The sequence below is a fragment of the Gambusia affinis genome, linkage group LG18, assembly GCF_019740435.1.
Source record: "Gambusia affinis linkage group LG18, SWU_Gaff_1.0, whole genome shotgun sequence".
In the NCBI taxonomy this organism is placed as follows: Eukaryota; Metazoa; Chordata; class Actinopteri; order Cyprinodontiformes; family Poeciliidae; genus Gambusia; species Gambusia affinis.
Genome location: NC_057885.1, coordinates 3,348,800 through 3,365,043, shown reverse-complemented (window position 1 = coordinate 3,365,043; position 16,244 = coordinate 3,348,800). Strand labels below are relative to the sequence as shown.

Sequence of the window (16,244 nt, the reverse complement as noted above, 5' to 3'; positions counted from 1 at the left end):
AAACGGTGAATGTTACATGATACTGGTACAATGACAAACTTGAACTTCACTCCAACCATACAGTACTATTATAATATGTGGTACTGTTTGACTATAAACATAGGCTTTATCATGTTCATTGGGTTGGTTCACACCACATTCAGTCATTTAGACATTCACACACACACACTCATATGCTGATTGTAGCGATCTACTGGCAGTAGCCTCAGCTGCATTGGCCCAGTGGCTGCCATGCATCGGCGCCACCACTTTTGTTTCACCCTTGTTGGTCATTCTGGTTTCATTATTTGACATTTCTTGTTTTTGTTAAATTTGACCTGTTTATGGTTCCCCATCATTTTAGCCCTTTGCCGTGTTTATAGTTATGTTCATTCTCTGCTTTTACTCCAGGTCTAGTCACTCTTCAGGGTCAGTTATTTTCTGCTCCAGGTTATCATGTTTCTTTAGTCAAAGTTATTCTTTAGTGTTAATATCATTTCCTGTTCTCCTGTGCCACTTTCTCTCTCCCTCCTCAGCCTGACTCCTGCTCTAATTACTCACACCTGTAATCATCAGCTCAGGTCTTTTGCCACACTCACAACTCCCCAGTATTTAAGCTCCTCACTTAAGTCAGCCGCTGCCTCCGCCTCTCTGCATTTGGGTCCAACACACCACCAGCCAACATCATGAGAACTTCACTGTTTTCGCACATATTTTCATCAGTCTTATGACTTTTTCTTGCCGAATTTGGTCTTCAAAATGAGCTGGTCATCATCCCATTTCTCAGCATTTTTGCTTTTGTGTCTGTTTGTTGTGGTTGGATTAGATTCCATTGCTCAGAATACAAATCCTCCCTGAGGTTTTATGATCTTTTTAGAGTTCTCTTTCAAGCTCCATTGTTAAATATTCTTGTTTGTAATCTGTTTCTTCTTTATTTGATTAGTCGCTCTGTTGCCACTGTTTGCTTGATTTAAAGATATTGTAAACCTTGAATGCCTTTAGGCCTGAACGTCTGCACGGCTGTTTGTCTCTGCCTCGTTTTGATTTGGACTGGTCCGTCCCGCCCCACCCCCACTGGCTGCTGTTGATGGGCAACATCCAAACCAGCTGTACCAATAGTACAGGTGCTGCGTATTCAACTCCTTTTGTTTTAGCAATTGTCATCTGCAGTTTATCATTGATGCTTTCGGAACATGTCATCAATAATCCTAGTAAAACGGTGGAAGTTCAGCTCATTTTATGTTGAGTCTCCCTCATGAGCCGAAGCTCAAACCAGTTCACAGAATTGAAAGGTAGCCACATAAACACAAGCAGAGGTGTGTGATCAGTAGGACCACCATCGATGTTTGAACACCTTTAAGCATTTACTGCCTTACATACTAAAAGCAGCTCCATTTAATTGAGTAGAATGATCGTGTGGGTTTTTCGGTGTGCGTGTGTGTGTGTGTGTGTGTTCACTTTGATGCTCTGCAGTGGCTGCACAATGATGTTGGTGGATGAGTCACCCTGTTTTCTCCACGTGACATCATGAATCACTGCACCTCTGTGTGGGCAGAGCTGCAACCATCACCACTGCATTCCTCCCTGCTCTCTTTCCTCACCCTCTCTGTTTTTTCCCAGTTAATTCATTTTCTTCTGCTTGTTGTTAGTTTGTCTCGCTCTTCTGTTGGCTATTTATTGACAAGCTACTCCATCCAGTGTTGAGTATTAATAAATACAAATATAATCTATGGTCGCTGGCTTTCTATCCTCCATGCTGTAGCTTCTGGTTTTGGATCAATCTAGATGTGAGCTGGGCTTCAGCTGGCTGTCCTCTCTGTTGTAAAAAGAATGTGTGGGTCCACAAGAAAACATTATTGTAACAAAAATAATTGACTTTATTCACTTTTTCATGGGTAGCAAAAGTAGTCATGAACATGTGCTTGTTTACATTCAGCAAACGCATGTTTATTACGACGTTTACAACAAGGTACAGTTAGAAAGACTGACACTCACTCATACACGTCTCACTATTTTTTACTTGTACTGAAGTCATTGTTTCCTTAATCTTGAGGATTTTTTATTTTTTTTTTACTTTTTAAAATGATGCAATTTTTGGATGCATTTATACAGAAACGTGCAAGACTGCGCCCTTATTTCTGAAGTGTGCATTTTTAGCCCACCAACAGTTCCTGTCTTAATTTCATAACAGACCCAAAAAATGATCAAAAATACAGAAAACATGTTAGTTAGACAACGTCTTGCTTTCACTTCACTTCTTTTGTTGATGAAAGGCACAATGTTGAAATTCTTTTTATTCCACTAAATTCTTCTGTTCTGACTTGGAAACACATTCTGAGATCACCAACACCAACCGAGCATCTGTTTCACATTGGTTCAATATCGATTTCATACAAACTACCTTCTAAAATTGAGACTTAAAAACCCTGGAGAAAAAAAAAGTCAATGTTTTTGCCATTTGTAAAGTTACACAATCAAATATTTAACAACCTGAGAACCAAGGGGGCTCCATTTATTTTCATAGATCTGATATTATGCTGCCACAACAAAGTGACAGTTCTAACAAATATGTAAACAAGCTAAATATTTAGTTTGAAGCTAAATTTATTTAGTAAGCTAAATATTTAGTTAACCATATAATATTTAACTTAAAAGGGAATATTTAGGTAGCTCTGTGCTAATTATTTAGTTCGAACCTTACTAATTAGATATTTAGTAAAGAAGAATACATAAAATGGTGAAAATATGACTTTGGAAAATGCACGTCTATTTCTCCCTCTTATGACAGGCTACACAAGCCAAATTATGGCTGTTAAATCTTGAATGTTTAACTTTACAAATGGCATTTCATAGCAACTGTCATCATCATCATCTCAAAACTATTTCAGAATTTAAAAGATAAAAACAGAGAAATTTAGATCAAAAGAGACTTGAATAGTCACAAAGTTAATTTAGGTTAAATTAATCTTGATAAAAGTTTACAAGTTCAAAGGCTCACACTTAAGATACTTTACTATAATATCATTTCCATATAGGGCCAAGTACTCAACAAATACACTATACAAATCTTACATGTTGTTGCAAACTTGTGGGACTTTTAAGCTATCAAAAAGCAAAGTTTCCCCTGTGATTAGTTATTGAAAAGCAACAACTGTCCATCTGTTTTTGTAAAGGTAATTATGGATATGCAATTTAGATAATAATGACCTCTGTACAGATTGACACCAGGCTCAGCTGATGTGTCCAAGCTGCACCCTCTGAAGGCATCAGCTGTATAAGAAATGCCAAACATGCCAGTGTTTGGCACCATGGCAACAAGGTACTTTAAGTTATGCAAAAAGATGACTCATCATGAAAGCAAGCTGTTTTGTGATGTTTGCTGGTTTATGTGTGAAATGTACTCTGCAATGTTGTATGATATTTTGTTAATGAGAATTTTTCATGAAAGTGTGCTTTTCAAGTTTGTTGTTAAGGAGACAGAACAATAACTATTTAATATCTATCTCAAATATCAAGAAACTTTAGATATATATTTTAAAAAAAACTCTGCCCAGTTTTTGATGGAATATCTTAAATCTCAATAAGTTTGGAGTCAAACTCACTCTTAATAGACCCAAACTTTTCTACTAAACTGGAATTTGCTTAAAATCTTATTTAAAATGAATAGGATTAAACATTCTCTCTTTAAAAACATAATACTGCACTGCTTAGGTTTTAGAGCTGCATCTGAACATTCAAAATAATCATAAAACATCTGAAACAAAAAGAGGTTAACAAAATTGGACAAGAAAAAGCAAAGATGTGTGTTCCCCACATCTGGAGAAAATCAAAGCGACCAGAGAGGAGCAGACATCTCGTGTCAGCTGTGAAGCGACACCAGAGGGAAAACTACGGCTTTGGCTTGATTTCAGGATCTTGCCGTCTGTGAGTCAGTGGCGGTCTTTGCCTCTTTGGCACCGCCCCCCAACCGCCCTTCACCAAGTTGTTGACACAAGATGCTGCCCTGGGCGGTTGCCCGTGTTGCCCATATCAGAAAGCACCACTGCTCTAAGTTTGTTTTTTTCTGGTGAGACTTTAAGGGCAGCAGGCCACACACACGTCAATAAAACCGACACAGAACTAGAAAGGGTGTTTTTGAGCTCCTTCCCACTTAGCTATCAACTCACACAAAATATAGTTACGTCACATTGCTGTTGTGGGGTGGATTTGTTTGATGGGGATTTTATATTAAAAGTTTTATCTTTTGTTATTTTTGACTATTAGAAATTTAAAGGCGTGGCCTCATCTTGTAATCTGCATCCAATGAGTCTGGGGTTGATGTGAAACTATGTTTTTCCAATGTAAAACCTTGATAAATGCAGCAATAGGGTGAAGAGTGTAGAGTTTTCATTCACTGTTATGAAAAAAAAAAGAAGACAATCTTTAACTTGGGAGATCAGAGCTCCTTACATTTCATCTGCCATGCAGACGGAGCCACCACAACAAGTTAAAAGGTGGAGGCAACTACACAACCACAATAGTGACAGTGGTGGCAGATAGTAGAAACTGTGCCCAGCTTCATCCATTTGGAGCCACATGCTTATATGAACAATTTAATTATTTCTGTAAAATGGACCACAAGATCACATGGTTCATCCACTTCATTTTTACCCCAATTGTCTAATGCAGAAATGTCAAGATCAAGAAAGTTTTCATGCTGGAATTTAACAACAGCTGGATCAACTGACTAGATTCATCGTGTTCCTCTCGGCTCCATCCTACCACTTTACACTTTACATTGGGATTCAGAACATGGCCATGTTCACATCTCAACCAATTCTAACAGAAAGAAAGAACTTGGAACAAATGAGAAAGGGGCAGTATTATGTGTTTTCCAGACAATCAAGTAACTATTAAAAAAATTCTACATATAAATCAAACATGGCTCAAAAGAGATTTGATTTTGCAATTTAGCTCTTTGAAATTGATACTCTGTTTCTTTAAGAAATGTGTGCTCTTTCTGACTCTCAGGAAATCATAACAACGCTTCACTATTAAGCGCTTACAAACGTTCATCACAGCACTGGGCTGAGAAACGGTTCATATAATGAGCTCAGGAGATGCACAGTTCCACCAGCGGCTTTCCAATTGCTGCTGCTAGTTTGAAGGAGCAGAAGCTCGGCTTGAAAACTGCTCTGAGGATTAGCTGTGAGTGAAAATGGCGCTCGGCTCCCTGAACATTTTACAAACCAGAATGGTTGCCAGGGGAGATTCAAGGATTTTTCAAACATGCATAAAAAAACAAAGAAACACTCCAGGTATGGTTTTGATGAGGAAATAACATCATAATGATGGAAAGCCCCCGAAATGTTGACTTTACATAATACTGCCCCTTTAGAAAAAACATAACCCAAAAACATCTCAAAGAAATATAGCTTTCTGCTGGTTCATCTTTAAGATGTCGGAATCTTGCACTAATGTTTATTTACTTCCATTTCAGTCCAGCCTCTGTGCTCTGCTCATGAGAATCTGCTGGATGTATTTCTCCACATCGTCATGGATACTGCTGTCTGGCTGTTTTGCACCCTTGTGATAGTCTTTGTTTTTTAATGCCGCGGGTTCCAGAGCGGAGATCAGGAACTGCTTTCGTTGCGCAGCTGTCTGAGGAGGGGAATTGGCTTGGGATGGAGGTATTCGCTGAAATGGCTGTGAGTAAGGACGTGGGTAGTAGCTGGAGTAGAAAGACTTAGGCTGAAGGGCGGCAGGTGATTTTCTCAGCTGAGGTCGGACCCAGCTTTGATAGTGCCTTCTCGAAGGGAAAATGTACGGATCTTCCACAGAATTACCAAAGAAATTGTTGCGTGTTAGAGGAGGTTTAGGCCGGTAGTAATGGGATTTAGGTCTTGGCATGGGAGGAAAATAGAAAGGATAGTAACCCAAGATGGGTTTCCTTTGACGGTAGGTGGAGTAGGAGTATGGATACAAAGAGTAGCCAGTCCAGACAGACTTTGGTAACTTGAACCAGCGCTCCTGTTTCACCGGAAAGGCTTTTTCAGGTTTGGGTGAGAAATTATACGGTAGCAAAGGTTTAGGATGTTTCCTTTGGGAAACGTCTGATTTTGGTGTGTTTTGATCTTGAAACCAGGTTTTTAAGATGTTTACAGCTGGAGATGGTTGCTTTGAGACCGGAAAGCTGTTTTGATTTGACGACACTTGCCAATCGGATTGAAAAGAAGGAGACAGTGGCGCTGAGGTATACTGCCGAACAGATGCCATCTCGGGTGGCACATCTTTCTTCTTCTTCTTCTCGACATCAGTGATTATGTCCACAACGTCATCAGCGGGGAGGTGCAATTTACTGGAAATCTCAATCAACTTGTCAATGGTCTGAGGGTCAAGGTCGTCGTCCTCTGTCACTTCCTCATCAGATCTCTTATCCTCTGCGGCATTCGACATGGACAAGCTGTGCTTCTTGTCACCTTTATTTTGTTTACCCATGTAGCTCAGCAACATGTCTGAGGCGATGTCAGCCAGCTTTTCCTCTTCCATTTTGGCTTTTTGTGCCTCTGCCGCCTGCCTCATCATCTCCTCCTGCTCCACTTTGGCTCGAGCTTCCTCCTCCTCTGGGCTGAGCAATTCCTCCTCCTCTTCCTCCTCTGTGTAATCGTCTTGCACCCCTTTCTGTTCAGTTGGAGTCGGGGGCGGGGTTGCTTTGCTAATATAGTTGCCGACCTCTGATTCCTCTACAGAATTGCCTCCCGTAAATGTTGGGAAGTACACTGCTTTCTGTGTTTCTTCCTGCCATTTTAATTTTTTCTTGGTCATGGCGAGGTCACTGCCCTTATTTATCGGATTGATGTCATTGTAGCTGCTGTAACCTCTAGTGTTTCTCTGCTGCTCCTCCAAAGCACCGTCTCTTTTACTGTTAAGACGTGGAAACTCCTTCATCACGGTCTCCAGGCTCTTCAGCTCCTCAGGATTGAGCTGCTCCTCTTCTTCGTAGCTGCTTTGTTCGGTGTTGGATGGTCCCTGCTGGTTAGCAGCGCCGCTCGCTGCTGTTCCGTCTGATCCATTTGGCTGCTGCTTTGTTTGAACTTGGACCGTCTGACTTGTGGTGTGGCTTGTCACCTTCTCAGTCATCTTCTCCTCCTTTTCCAGAGCTTTCTTCTTCTCCTCGTCCTCCTCCCGTCGCTGTTCCTTGCCGTGTGAAGCAATAAACAGCTCCAGCTCTTTCTGCCCGTCTCTTTCTCTGTTTCTTGACACTCTCTCACCATGTGGTTCTTCTTTTTGAATCTCGTCTCTCTCAGTCTGTGTCTCTTCTTCCATGCTGTTAGAGTTCTCTTCATCCCTCTCTCTTTCCATGTGTGTGTGATTCAGAGCCTCCAGTAACACAGCAGCTAGTCTTTTGGGATCTACATCTTTGAAGAGCTCCTCTTCTTGCTCAGTTTGGTCTTTCAAGGTTCTTTTCCGTCTCTCCTGCGTTCGTTCGGTGTTTTCATAAACTGGAAGCCTGGGAAGAATCTCTCTGGGTGCGTTGTCATAATCTCCAAACGTAGAAACTGGATTGGGTGTGGAGAGATGAAGGAAGGATAAAGATGTGAAGAGGACCATGATGGTGAGGACACACGAGGCATGGCAGTTTCTTGTCATGGCCTGATGGAACAGATCCTGAACTGGGAGCAGAGAGTGACCAAAAACACCTAGGGGAAAAATAAGAACACAAAATCATATTTAAAGCTTTAAGAACTCTTTTCAGACAGCAGAAAACCAAACCAGGCACTGCAGGGCCAACGCCATCAGCAGCTGAAAAATAAGTTACCAGTAAAATATTAGAGACATCCAGAAAAACACACGTTTCACATTCACATGGCTCATCTGCCCAAGGCTCAGACAGAGGAACCTTTATGTACTGTTAGAAGAAAGTGTTTGTTAAGATGCATATTAAACCATTTCTTTGAGTGAACTATTGTATTCTGATCATTCAGGACTCAGCATGTCTTAGTTGTACCGCCAGTCAGTGAAAGATTTAGTTTAAAACTCAAAAATAGGAATGGCATCTCTTCAGGCTGGAGGGTGAACGTGGCTGTATTCGCTCCAACTTTTTTGTTATTGTTTGTGTTTACTGATTTAGTTCTGAATACCGAGGAAAGAACCCATGACAGTCCAACATCTATGCCACGTCTTTTGCTGAGAAAACTGTGACAACAGTCATGTTCACTGAGAGACCCAGGTTAAGAGCAATGCAATGCCGGAAAAGCTGTTGGATGAGAAGACCAGAGCTCAGTTGGTTTCATGAATGCTAACGGACGGCGTTTGAACTACATCTAGTGCAGGTAATGTTTTCTACACTGTAAAAAAAATTCCGTTGTTTTTACAATAAAAAACTGGCAGCTGTGGTTGCCAGAATAATTCAGTAAAAAACACAGTGAACATGTAAACTGTTTTACTGACCAAACAGTAATTACTACAGTTTTAAATTGTGAAATAAACAGATTGTCCCACAGTTTTGCACAAATTTTAACTGTGATTTGAACAGGGTTATTTTGTTAATAAAACAGTTTTATCAAGTAATTTTAACCAACTTTTTCTGATGAATTATCATAATAATGCTGTTATTTTTAAAAAATTTTCCAGTAAGATTTACCCAGTTTTTGTTTGTTGTACAAAAAACTTCAGTTAGTCCTACTGATAAAATACCTTTGAATAACAGATTAAAACTGTTAAAATGTCAATTTAAAACATTTTTTATTACTTTCTGAAAAACTGAAATTTGCTTTAAATTTTTTTTCTTTTTACTAATAATTATATTTTTAAATATCCATAAGCATCACATTTCAACAAACATTTCCCACTTAAAGGAAACTTTAAAACACAAGGAAGCCCAATATAAATTGTATCTATGATAATCTTAAAAAAATAAACATACACTTGCATGCCTTTGAAATATTTATTTTCAATGAAGTTCTGAACATCTTTTCTGAACATCATGAAGCAAATGCACCTGCTGAATAGATATAAATTTCTTCAACCTTTTTAATTTTATCAGAAACAGTATGAGAACCAACTTTCACCCCCTTTTTTTGGAGGGGGGGCTTGAAGATTATAACATACAATAAATTTCTATTTCCAGTATACATTTCAATAATAATGTTTGTTTGCTTCAAAAGTTTTTCTTATTTTAGAAACAATTCTATTTTCAAATATCTATAAACATCAAATTTCAACAAACATTTACCAGTTAAATGCAAATTAAAAACACAAGGAAGCCCAATATAAACTGTATCTATAATAATAATTCAATTTTTTTTTAAACAAATAAACATTTTAATTGAAAACATATTTTCAATGAAATTCTCATTTGTCCTTTCTGACATGGAGCAAAATTTAACCACTGAACAAATATAAATATGTCTTTTCAACTTTTTTAACTTCAGCAGACACGGTGTGAGATGCAACATACATTTACAAATCTATTCAGCTCTGTTAAGATTAAACACTGTCCTGATAACTCACTGACTTTAGTCCTTTCTCAAACATCACGCCACTCATAATCCGAAAGTTCCTGGATCAAGGTGAGTACACGGGGGTTCACATGCAGTCTGGGTTTACGGGTTTCTTCCACCTTACTGCCCTTGTCTGGGTTGATTGAGAAGAAACACCTTAAGATAAAGAGGACAAACAGAAAACTACATCAAAATGTGCCTCACACAGAAATAAACATTTTATTCAAGATATAAAAGTGGTCAAAAGTCAAATTTAACTCCCTCCAATTTATAAAAAAGAACAAACAAAAATAAAACTCATACCTCTGCAGAAACTCCAGTGTAGACGCCAGCCCCGATGGATAATGTATGTTAAAACAATAATAGCTCCCAAACATCATGCAGAGGGCAGAAATAAAACAGGAGATGTTGTTGTTTCCAATCTGTTGATCCACACTCAGCATGAATCGTTTAGCATGGAAGCAGGATTGACCTAAGGAGAAAGAACAAATAAATTTAGACTCCTGATACAACAAAACAATGACATTTATATAAAACATAACAAATTAAGTGAAAAGTATGAAAAAAAATTAGTATAGTAGAAGGATAAGAAAAGAATTGAAAAAAAACCCCAATATTAAACAAAATGCCAGATGGACAAAAGGGCAAAGAAAGGGGACAAGACAACAAAAAAGACAACAGGTCAAAGAAACTGGAAAAACAAAAATGAACTCACCACACACAATGATAGTGGGAGTCAAGGAGACATTCTCCATCTGTACTTCTTCAGCTAGGCATGTGTCCTCCACACAGAAGAACATTGCTTCTTCATTTTCATTGAAGTAGCAGAGAAGTAGGAGCATCAGCTCTTTAACATCTTCAGAGTAACCGTCCAGTTCTCCCTTTAACATCTTCAACTTTGTCTGAGCCTGGAAAAACCTTTTGTTTTTGTTCACACAAACAGTGTTCATGTAGTTCAGCAGTCTTTTCACCTTCATATCCATGTTCCTCATGAAGGTTTCCTTCAATCCAAGTCCAGTAAGTTCCTTGTAGTGTACAGCCATCCCAATGTCATGAAATAAAACAGGCCAGGCTTCCAAGACATCTTGAATGCTTTTCCCCTGGTTAATATCTTTGCGCTGTGAGTAGAAAGTTGTCCTCAGTAATTGTTTCATCTCCTCAGGATTGGCCTCCTTCTGCAGAGACATCATCTTGAGCTTGTCCTTCTTCTGTTGCTGACTTTCAGCAGTTTCTCCAAGAGGAAGGAATTTTACATTCCAGTTGATACACCCATAGGTGTCCTGAATTGCAGCTCTCTGTTCCTGAGGAATTTCATCTGTGTCAGAGTTTTCAGAGCAGCGCTTTCGCTTTCTTATTTTAGGCATTGTAGATCGCTTCACGTTCTCAATTCGATATTGAAGTTGTTTGACGAGTGAATGATAGCCAGGGCCAATGACATCTCCATCGATAACATCTTGTAGAGATTTTGGATATTTTGCCACCATCTTCTTTGCAACCTCTGTAGAACTCCATTTACCCAAGTAAGAACTTTTTCGCATCATTTCAGACACCACAATCCTGACCATCTCCTTCCTCATTTTTGGACTTGGCCGTTTACCTCTCTCTAATGCCTGCATCAGTTCTTCTGAGAACTTTTCCCATGGTATCTCAAAGGTGTCCATCCGGTCTGCTGCAGATGTCTGCTGCTGGAGGAGTTTGATGACACACTTAGCGGGACAAAGACGGCTGTGATGGAGGAGTATCTGGTGATGCATTACTTGAGGACCTGCTGGTTTCAGGGGTCCGGCCTTCAAAAACACAAAAAAAACAAATAAGTTATCAGAACGGAATATGAATATTAGTGTTTAATGATTGATTTTTGCTTTTCTAGAATTTTACTTACATCTGAATTTCCAAGCAGCAAGTGCCTTTCTGGCTTGAATTGGTCTTAATGCTGACAGCAAGTCTTCCTCAACAATGAACTGGAAGTCATCATACGTTTCTACTCCAATTGACTGTAAAGTCTCCTCAAGAATGTCTTTTGAAGCCTCTGCAAGATCGGGCAACACTTCACTGATAGCACTGCGTAAAAATGTTTGCTCAGCCATTTCTGGAATAAAATCAGACAAAATAATGGTAAAAAAAACAAGATCGCCATAATATAACATGTATTCAACTATGTACAAATTAAAGAGACTCATACTTAGTGTCAAACAAAATATTGTGCCCAATTCACACTTTTTAGTCATGTACTTCCTTAAATTTCTAGTCAAACTTCTCTCCCTGTTTTTTCTTTATTATTTTTGTTCACATCAACCTATCTGTTTTAAGTGGACTTTCCATCATGGTATATAAAGACATTTTTATTTTGAAAACACACTGTGTTTCAGAGGAACAACTTGTTGTCCATTTACCTGATAAGAGGTCAAAGGGTAAAAGTCAACCAAGTCATTTATGTTAATACACAAAGTGCTTGAAGTCTGTTTTGTCACTGAATACAGATGGTAATCAGGATGATAGACAGCTGTTTGTACATCCATAACACAATACACATCAGTTTCATTTTGAATCAGAATTAAAACCAGCTCTCCAAACTCCATATACTCATCATTCTTTGAAACCAAGGAATGCCCCTTTTTATACACTGTTCCCTTATATTGTATCTCTGTGGAAATACTTGTGTCTTTTTCAGAAAATCCCAGGTATTTTACTGCATGTTTTATTTCATCACTGTAGAGGCTTGAGTAAAAAACACAACTGTCCTTGACCAGCAGCAGTTGATTGCATCTAGGGCCAGCTGAGATGTAAGCCTGAAACATCTGGTGTCTTTCTGATAGTGTCAAGCATATGTTTTTAAAATTTTTGAAATGCCTTGCACATCTTTTAAAGTAGACATGTTTACTCTCAAAACGCATTGTCCACAACCTAATCAAAGGTCCAAATTTCAAAATTAGGGCTGGATAGTGCCGCAAGAAATGATGTTTTGGTTTAAGTGAAGTTTCAGGAAATAAAGATTTTCTTGATTCCAAATATTCTTGGATTATTATTTCAAGAAAGGCAACCTGTGGCAAAGAAATTTGTTGTGCACAAATCAAATCCACAATGTCTTTGAGCTGGTGCCCACACAATGAAATGGTGCATTTCAATTTAACAACAATGGCTTTGGCTGATTCGGGTTGTGAAGACACGGTAAAAAATGAGTTTTAAACGCTGCATATGTACAAAATGTCCGCTTACATTCTGTGCTGAGGCATTTGAATACACAACTGGGCTCGTTTCTGTGCACTCTGCAATGCAACACATAGCCCCTCAATGATTCTAGTGTTTTACAGCAAAACCTACATGTAATCATGTTTAAACAATTTCAACCTACCCAACAAGTTACACGTGTTGCAGGTGTAGCAAAAAATGATTCTACTGCATATTGTTCCAAGAAGCAATATGACGCCTTAAAAACAAAATTTAATCTCCCGAGAAACACAAATTACCGTGCCTTTTACGTTTGAAGAAAATAAAGTTTAACTTACATTTGCTGAAAGCTGACGAGGTCCAAACAGCGTTCTTTTCTTTGTCGAGGTTTGAGCACAATTCAGCTTCTTCTGAGATGAGAACCGTTGTACGAACTTGTTCAAATTTCCGGCGCCAGGTAAGCGGACCAATTAGAGAGCAGAACAGACCGCTCCGCGAGCGAAAGGGAGAACTTGAGCACAAAGCGGTGATCTCTGTCTTTCTTGCAGTAGCCGAACTTTGAGCTTATAATGGCAACGGTGAAGGTAAAAAATCCAGTGTTAGCAAAAAAATAAATATATAAATAAAATACATGTACCAATAAGCAAGTACGCTACATGACTTCCTTGTTGATTCAGGTGTTTCCTCCACGTTAGTCGTGAAATATGAAGAAATGATCCATTCTTCATATTCTTCATCAATCAAAATTGACAAAGAAAAGTAAATGAATTAAAGAGGAAATGACGATCTAAAGAAGTGGGAAAACACAAGTGAATATAAATAGATAACTAGTAAACAAAATTGGAAGTAAACAATGTGGAATCATAATTACTTAATTCCACATTAATTTCCAAATCTATTAATTTATTCATTTATTTCATTGTCCATCCATCCATCTTACTTATCTGGAGTTGGGTCACAGGGACAAACAGGGAAGCCCAAACTTACTTCTCCCTAGCAAAAAAAGGGTAAGCTAACTTCCAATTCATTTGGATTTAATAATCACAGAATGTAAATGTTAGTTTTACACTGCTGAAATGTTAAAATGTTGTGAAGGGTACAACTTTTTCCATTAAAAATACAAAATGTGTATTTTCCACAACAAAATACAGTATTATTTGCAATTTTATATTTTAAAATTTACAATAATTTTCGGTTCTACATTATACGACATAATACTGGTTAATTAACAAAATATCATTGTGTTTTGCTTTACAAAATTTTTCTGTCATGATTTAACAGAATTTTACTGTTTATTTTACAAACTTTTTTTACAGTGTAACGCACCCCAAGTGTGCAGTGAGTGACTGTAGGTCACCGGGGTGACTACCTGTAAAACATCGCTATGGTGATGCCACCACTTAAGCCCTCTTGTGGCTGAACTAGAAATCGTTTTCATAACGCTGCATGTTTATTGTTTCTGAATATTTATTTCTTTGTACACTTCAGAAAAATAAAGAATTGTATGTTCCATACAGGGGGGTACACATTTGATTATATCACTTTTTCACGTATGTAGGAAGTCAGAAATCACATTTATCACAAACATATTAAAACCCATTAAAAAATAAAAAATAATAACAAAAAAAGACATAACTTAGCAACAAAGATGGTGTCAGGTTATCATGAGTTCAAACAACGTGTTCACAATCCAAGCACAGAGTCGTCCAAGATTAAAAACCTGGGGACGACAGGAAGTCATGGAGTTCAATATTAAAATAATTATCATAACCTAAAAGAGAGAGAGATCCTCAGACACAATCAGAACTCACTCCAAGGAATACATATGTCTTCTAATCAAGGAATGGATGAAAAACCATTCCTCCAAGATCTGTCGCTTTAGATAAGCAATGTCACATTAAATAAATAAATCATTTTATTTGAACAATTCACCATTAATCCATCACACCATGATCAGTTTGTGATTATTCCTGCAGCTTAATATTCAACAATGTCATGATAAAAAAAAATGCAACAACGACCAGCAAATGAATATCAACAATCAGCAAATGAATATTCCACGTTTAAAAACGGAATATTGAATATTTTTAATTTCCCTCCACATACTTTTAATTACATTCACGATGTTTCACCTCACAGCTTTCAACAGCATCATTATTCTGCTGTGGACCTGATGCGTGCTGCCCTCTTTGCTCCTGATTCTGCCATCCTGACGCAAGATGACGACATTCATTAGCGCTTCGGCCTTATTCCATCCTACTTATCAAATAAACACATTCCTTCCACCTGCTCCAAAGGTCCAATTAACTCATATCACTACAGCAAAAAAGAAAAAAAAGAAAGAAAGCAAAAGAAAAAAGAAAAGAAAGGGATGTAACGACCCCCTGCCCACCCACCCCCACCCCAACCGACACCTGCAGCTCAACACAAGGCGAAGAAAACCTAGAGATAAGACTGGCAGAGTAATCTATGAGGGTACCTCCTCTTTGGCCCATTTGTTACCCAAATTCCATTCATAACAAAGAACCATGGGGGATGGGGGGATAAGGAGGAAGAGGAGGATGAGGAAGGTGAGGAGGACAAGGTGGGGGTGGGAGGAGGAGGATTAGAAGGATTAGGAGAATGAGAAACCGAAGCTCCCAGCAGATTTGACCAGCATACAATGAAGGTCCAACGACGCGCTGCCAGTGCAGGTTCTGCTCTCCACTGACTGGATTCCAGATGTTCAAACTGTTGGAGAAACAACCATGACTGGACTGGATGTGCAGGTGACACCGTCCCTGCTCCTCCGCTCCAGCGCAGCGGGACCCAGCCTGCTGTCTGCCTCGCATTTGTTGCTGCTTAAGCTCACCTGAGCGCAGCTCCAACTAACTCCTTCAGCGCTTGTCCAGGAATGACCTGGACGGTGAAACGGTTTTCTACCTTTGGGGGTTGAAGGGGAGTGGGGGGCAGGAGATAAACAAGGCTGATTGATTAATTGCCACTTACTTGCAGGTGAAGGGAGGGGGGCGTTGGGGATTCCAGGTCCAGTTTTCTCGTCACGTCAGGTGGAGAAAACCCCGCGGTCACGCGCACAACCAGCTCCAAATGTCGCTGATATTTCTGAGTCGCAGTCAGATGTTGGAGTTGGTTTTTGTCGACGTGTCCTCTCGGGGTTCCTCTCCTGGAATGCCTGTTTTCAGAACTATGGACAGCGGGGCTGTGAATCTCAGGATCTCTCCGCCTTCCAAACTCACGTGACATATGCGTCAAGAGGTCCCTTTGACGTCACCAACTTGCATTTCATTCATAGTTTTTGGGCAACAGAAGAACCCTCCTGACCCTCCCCAGAGGGCCCCCGACCCTCCCCTGCTGTCATGGCAATTTGAGCCCAGATTTTCTCCATATGTCCTCAATAACCAGATGACAAGAAATAGCAAAAGACAATCTCAAGCAAGGTAGCCCTAAAACATGGGGTTCCATTAGTGCCAGAAATCTTTGCGTCGCTATAAAGTTTGTACTTAGCAATTCGGCCAAAAGTAATATAACTTGCTTATGTGTATATGTAAGGTGCTTATGACCTGAAATATTTGGAGTCTCTGTGTATTGAAAAATATCTCGGTTCAGCTCAAAATA

General features: G+C 39.1%; 2 protein-coding genes across 2 annotated transcripts; both read right to left on the bottom strand.

Moving 5' to 3' along the window:
• Positions 1–5,410: 5,410 nt before the first annotated feature.
• vgf (VGF nerve growth factor inducible) lies at positions 5,411–15,860 on the bottom strand. Its single transcript, XM_044097903.1, has 2 exons — positions 15,618–15,860; positions 5,411–7,658 (listed from the first exon to the last, which is right to left on the bottom strand). The coding sequence occupies exon 2, from the start codon at positions 7,606–7,608 to the stop codon at positions 5,455–5,457; it is 2,154 nt and encodes a 717-aa protein (XP_043953838.1). The 5' UTR covers positions 7,609–7,658; positions 15,618–15,860; the 3' UTR covers positions 5,411–5,454.
• Positions 8,308–10,963, bottom strand: LOC122820462. Its single transcript, XM_044097906.1, has 3 exons — positions 10,177–10,963; positions 9,765–9,933; positions 8,308–9,617 (listed from the first exon to the last, which is right to left on the bottom strand). Exons 1-3 carry the CDS (start codon positions 10,943–10,945, stop codon positions 9,488–9,490), a joined length of 1,068 nt encoding a protein of 355 aa, XP_043953841.1. The 5' UTR covers positions 10,946–10,963; the 3' UTR covers positions 8,308–9,487.
• Positions 15,861–16,244: the final 384 nt, after the last annotated feature.

Excerpts from the sequence above, each read along its gene's own strand:
- vgf (XM_044097903.1), bottom strand. The coding sequence starts at position 7,608 with ATGACAAGAAACTGCCATGCCTCGTGTGTCCTCACCATCATGGTCCTC.
- LOC122820462 (XM_044097906.1), bottom strand. The coding sequence starts at position 10,945 with ATGGTGGCAAAATATCCAAAATCTCTACAAGATGTTATCGATGGAGAT. Across the intron at positions 9,934-10,176 it reads TCCCACTATCATTGTGTGTG|GTCAATCCTGCTTCCATGCT; the intron begins GTGAGTTCATTT and ends CTTTCTCCTTAG. Across the intron at positions 9,618-9,764 it reads ACACTGGAGTTTCTGCAGAG|GTGTTTCTTCTCAATCAACC; the intron begins GTATGAGTTTTA and ends CTTTATCTTAAG.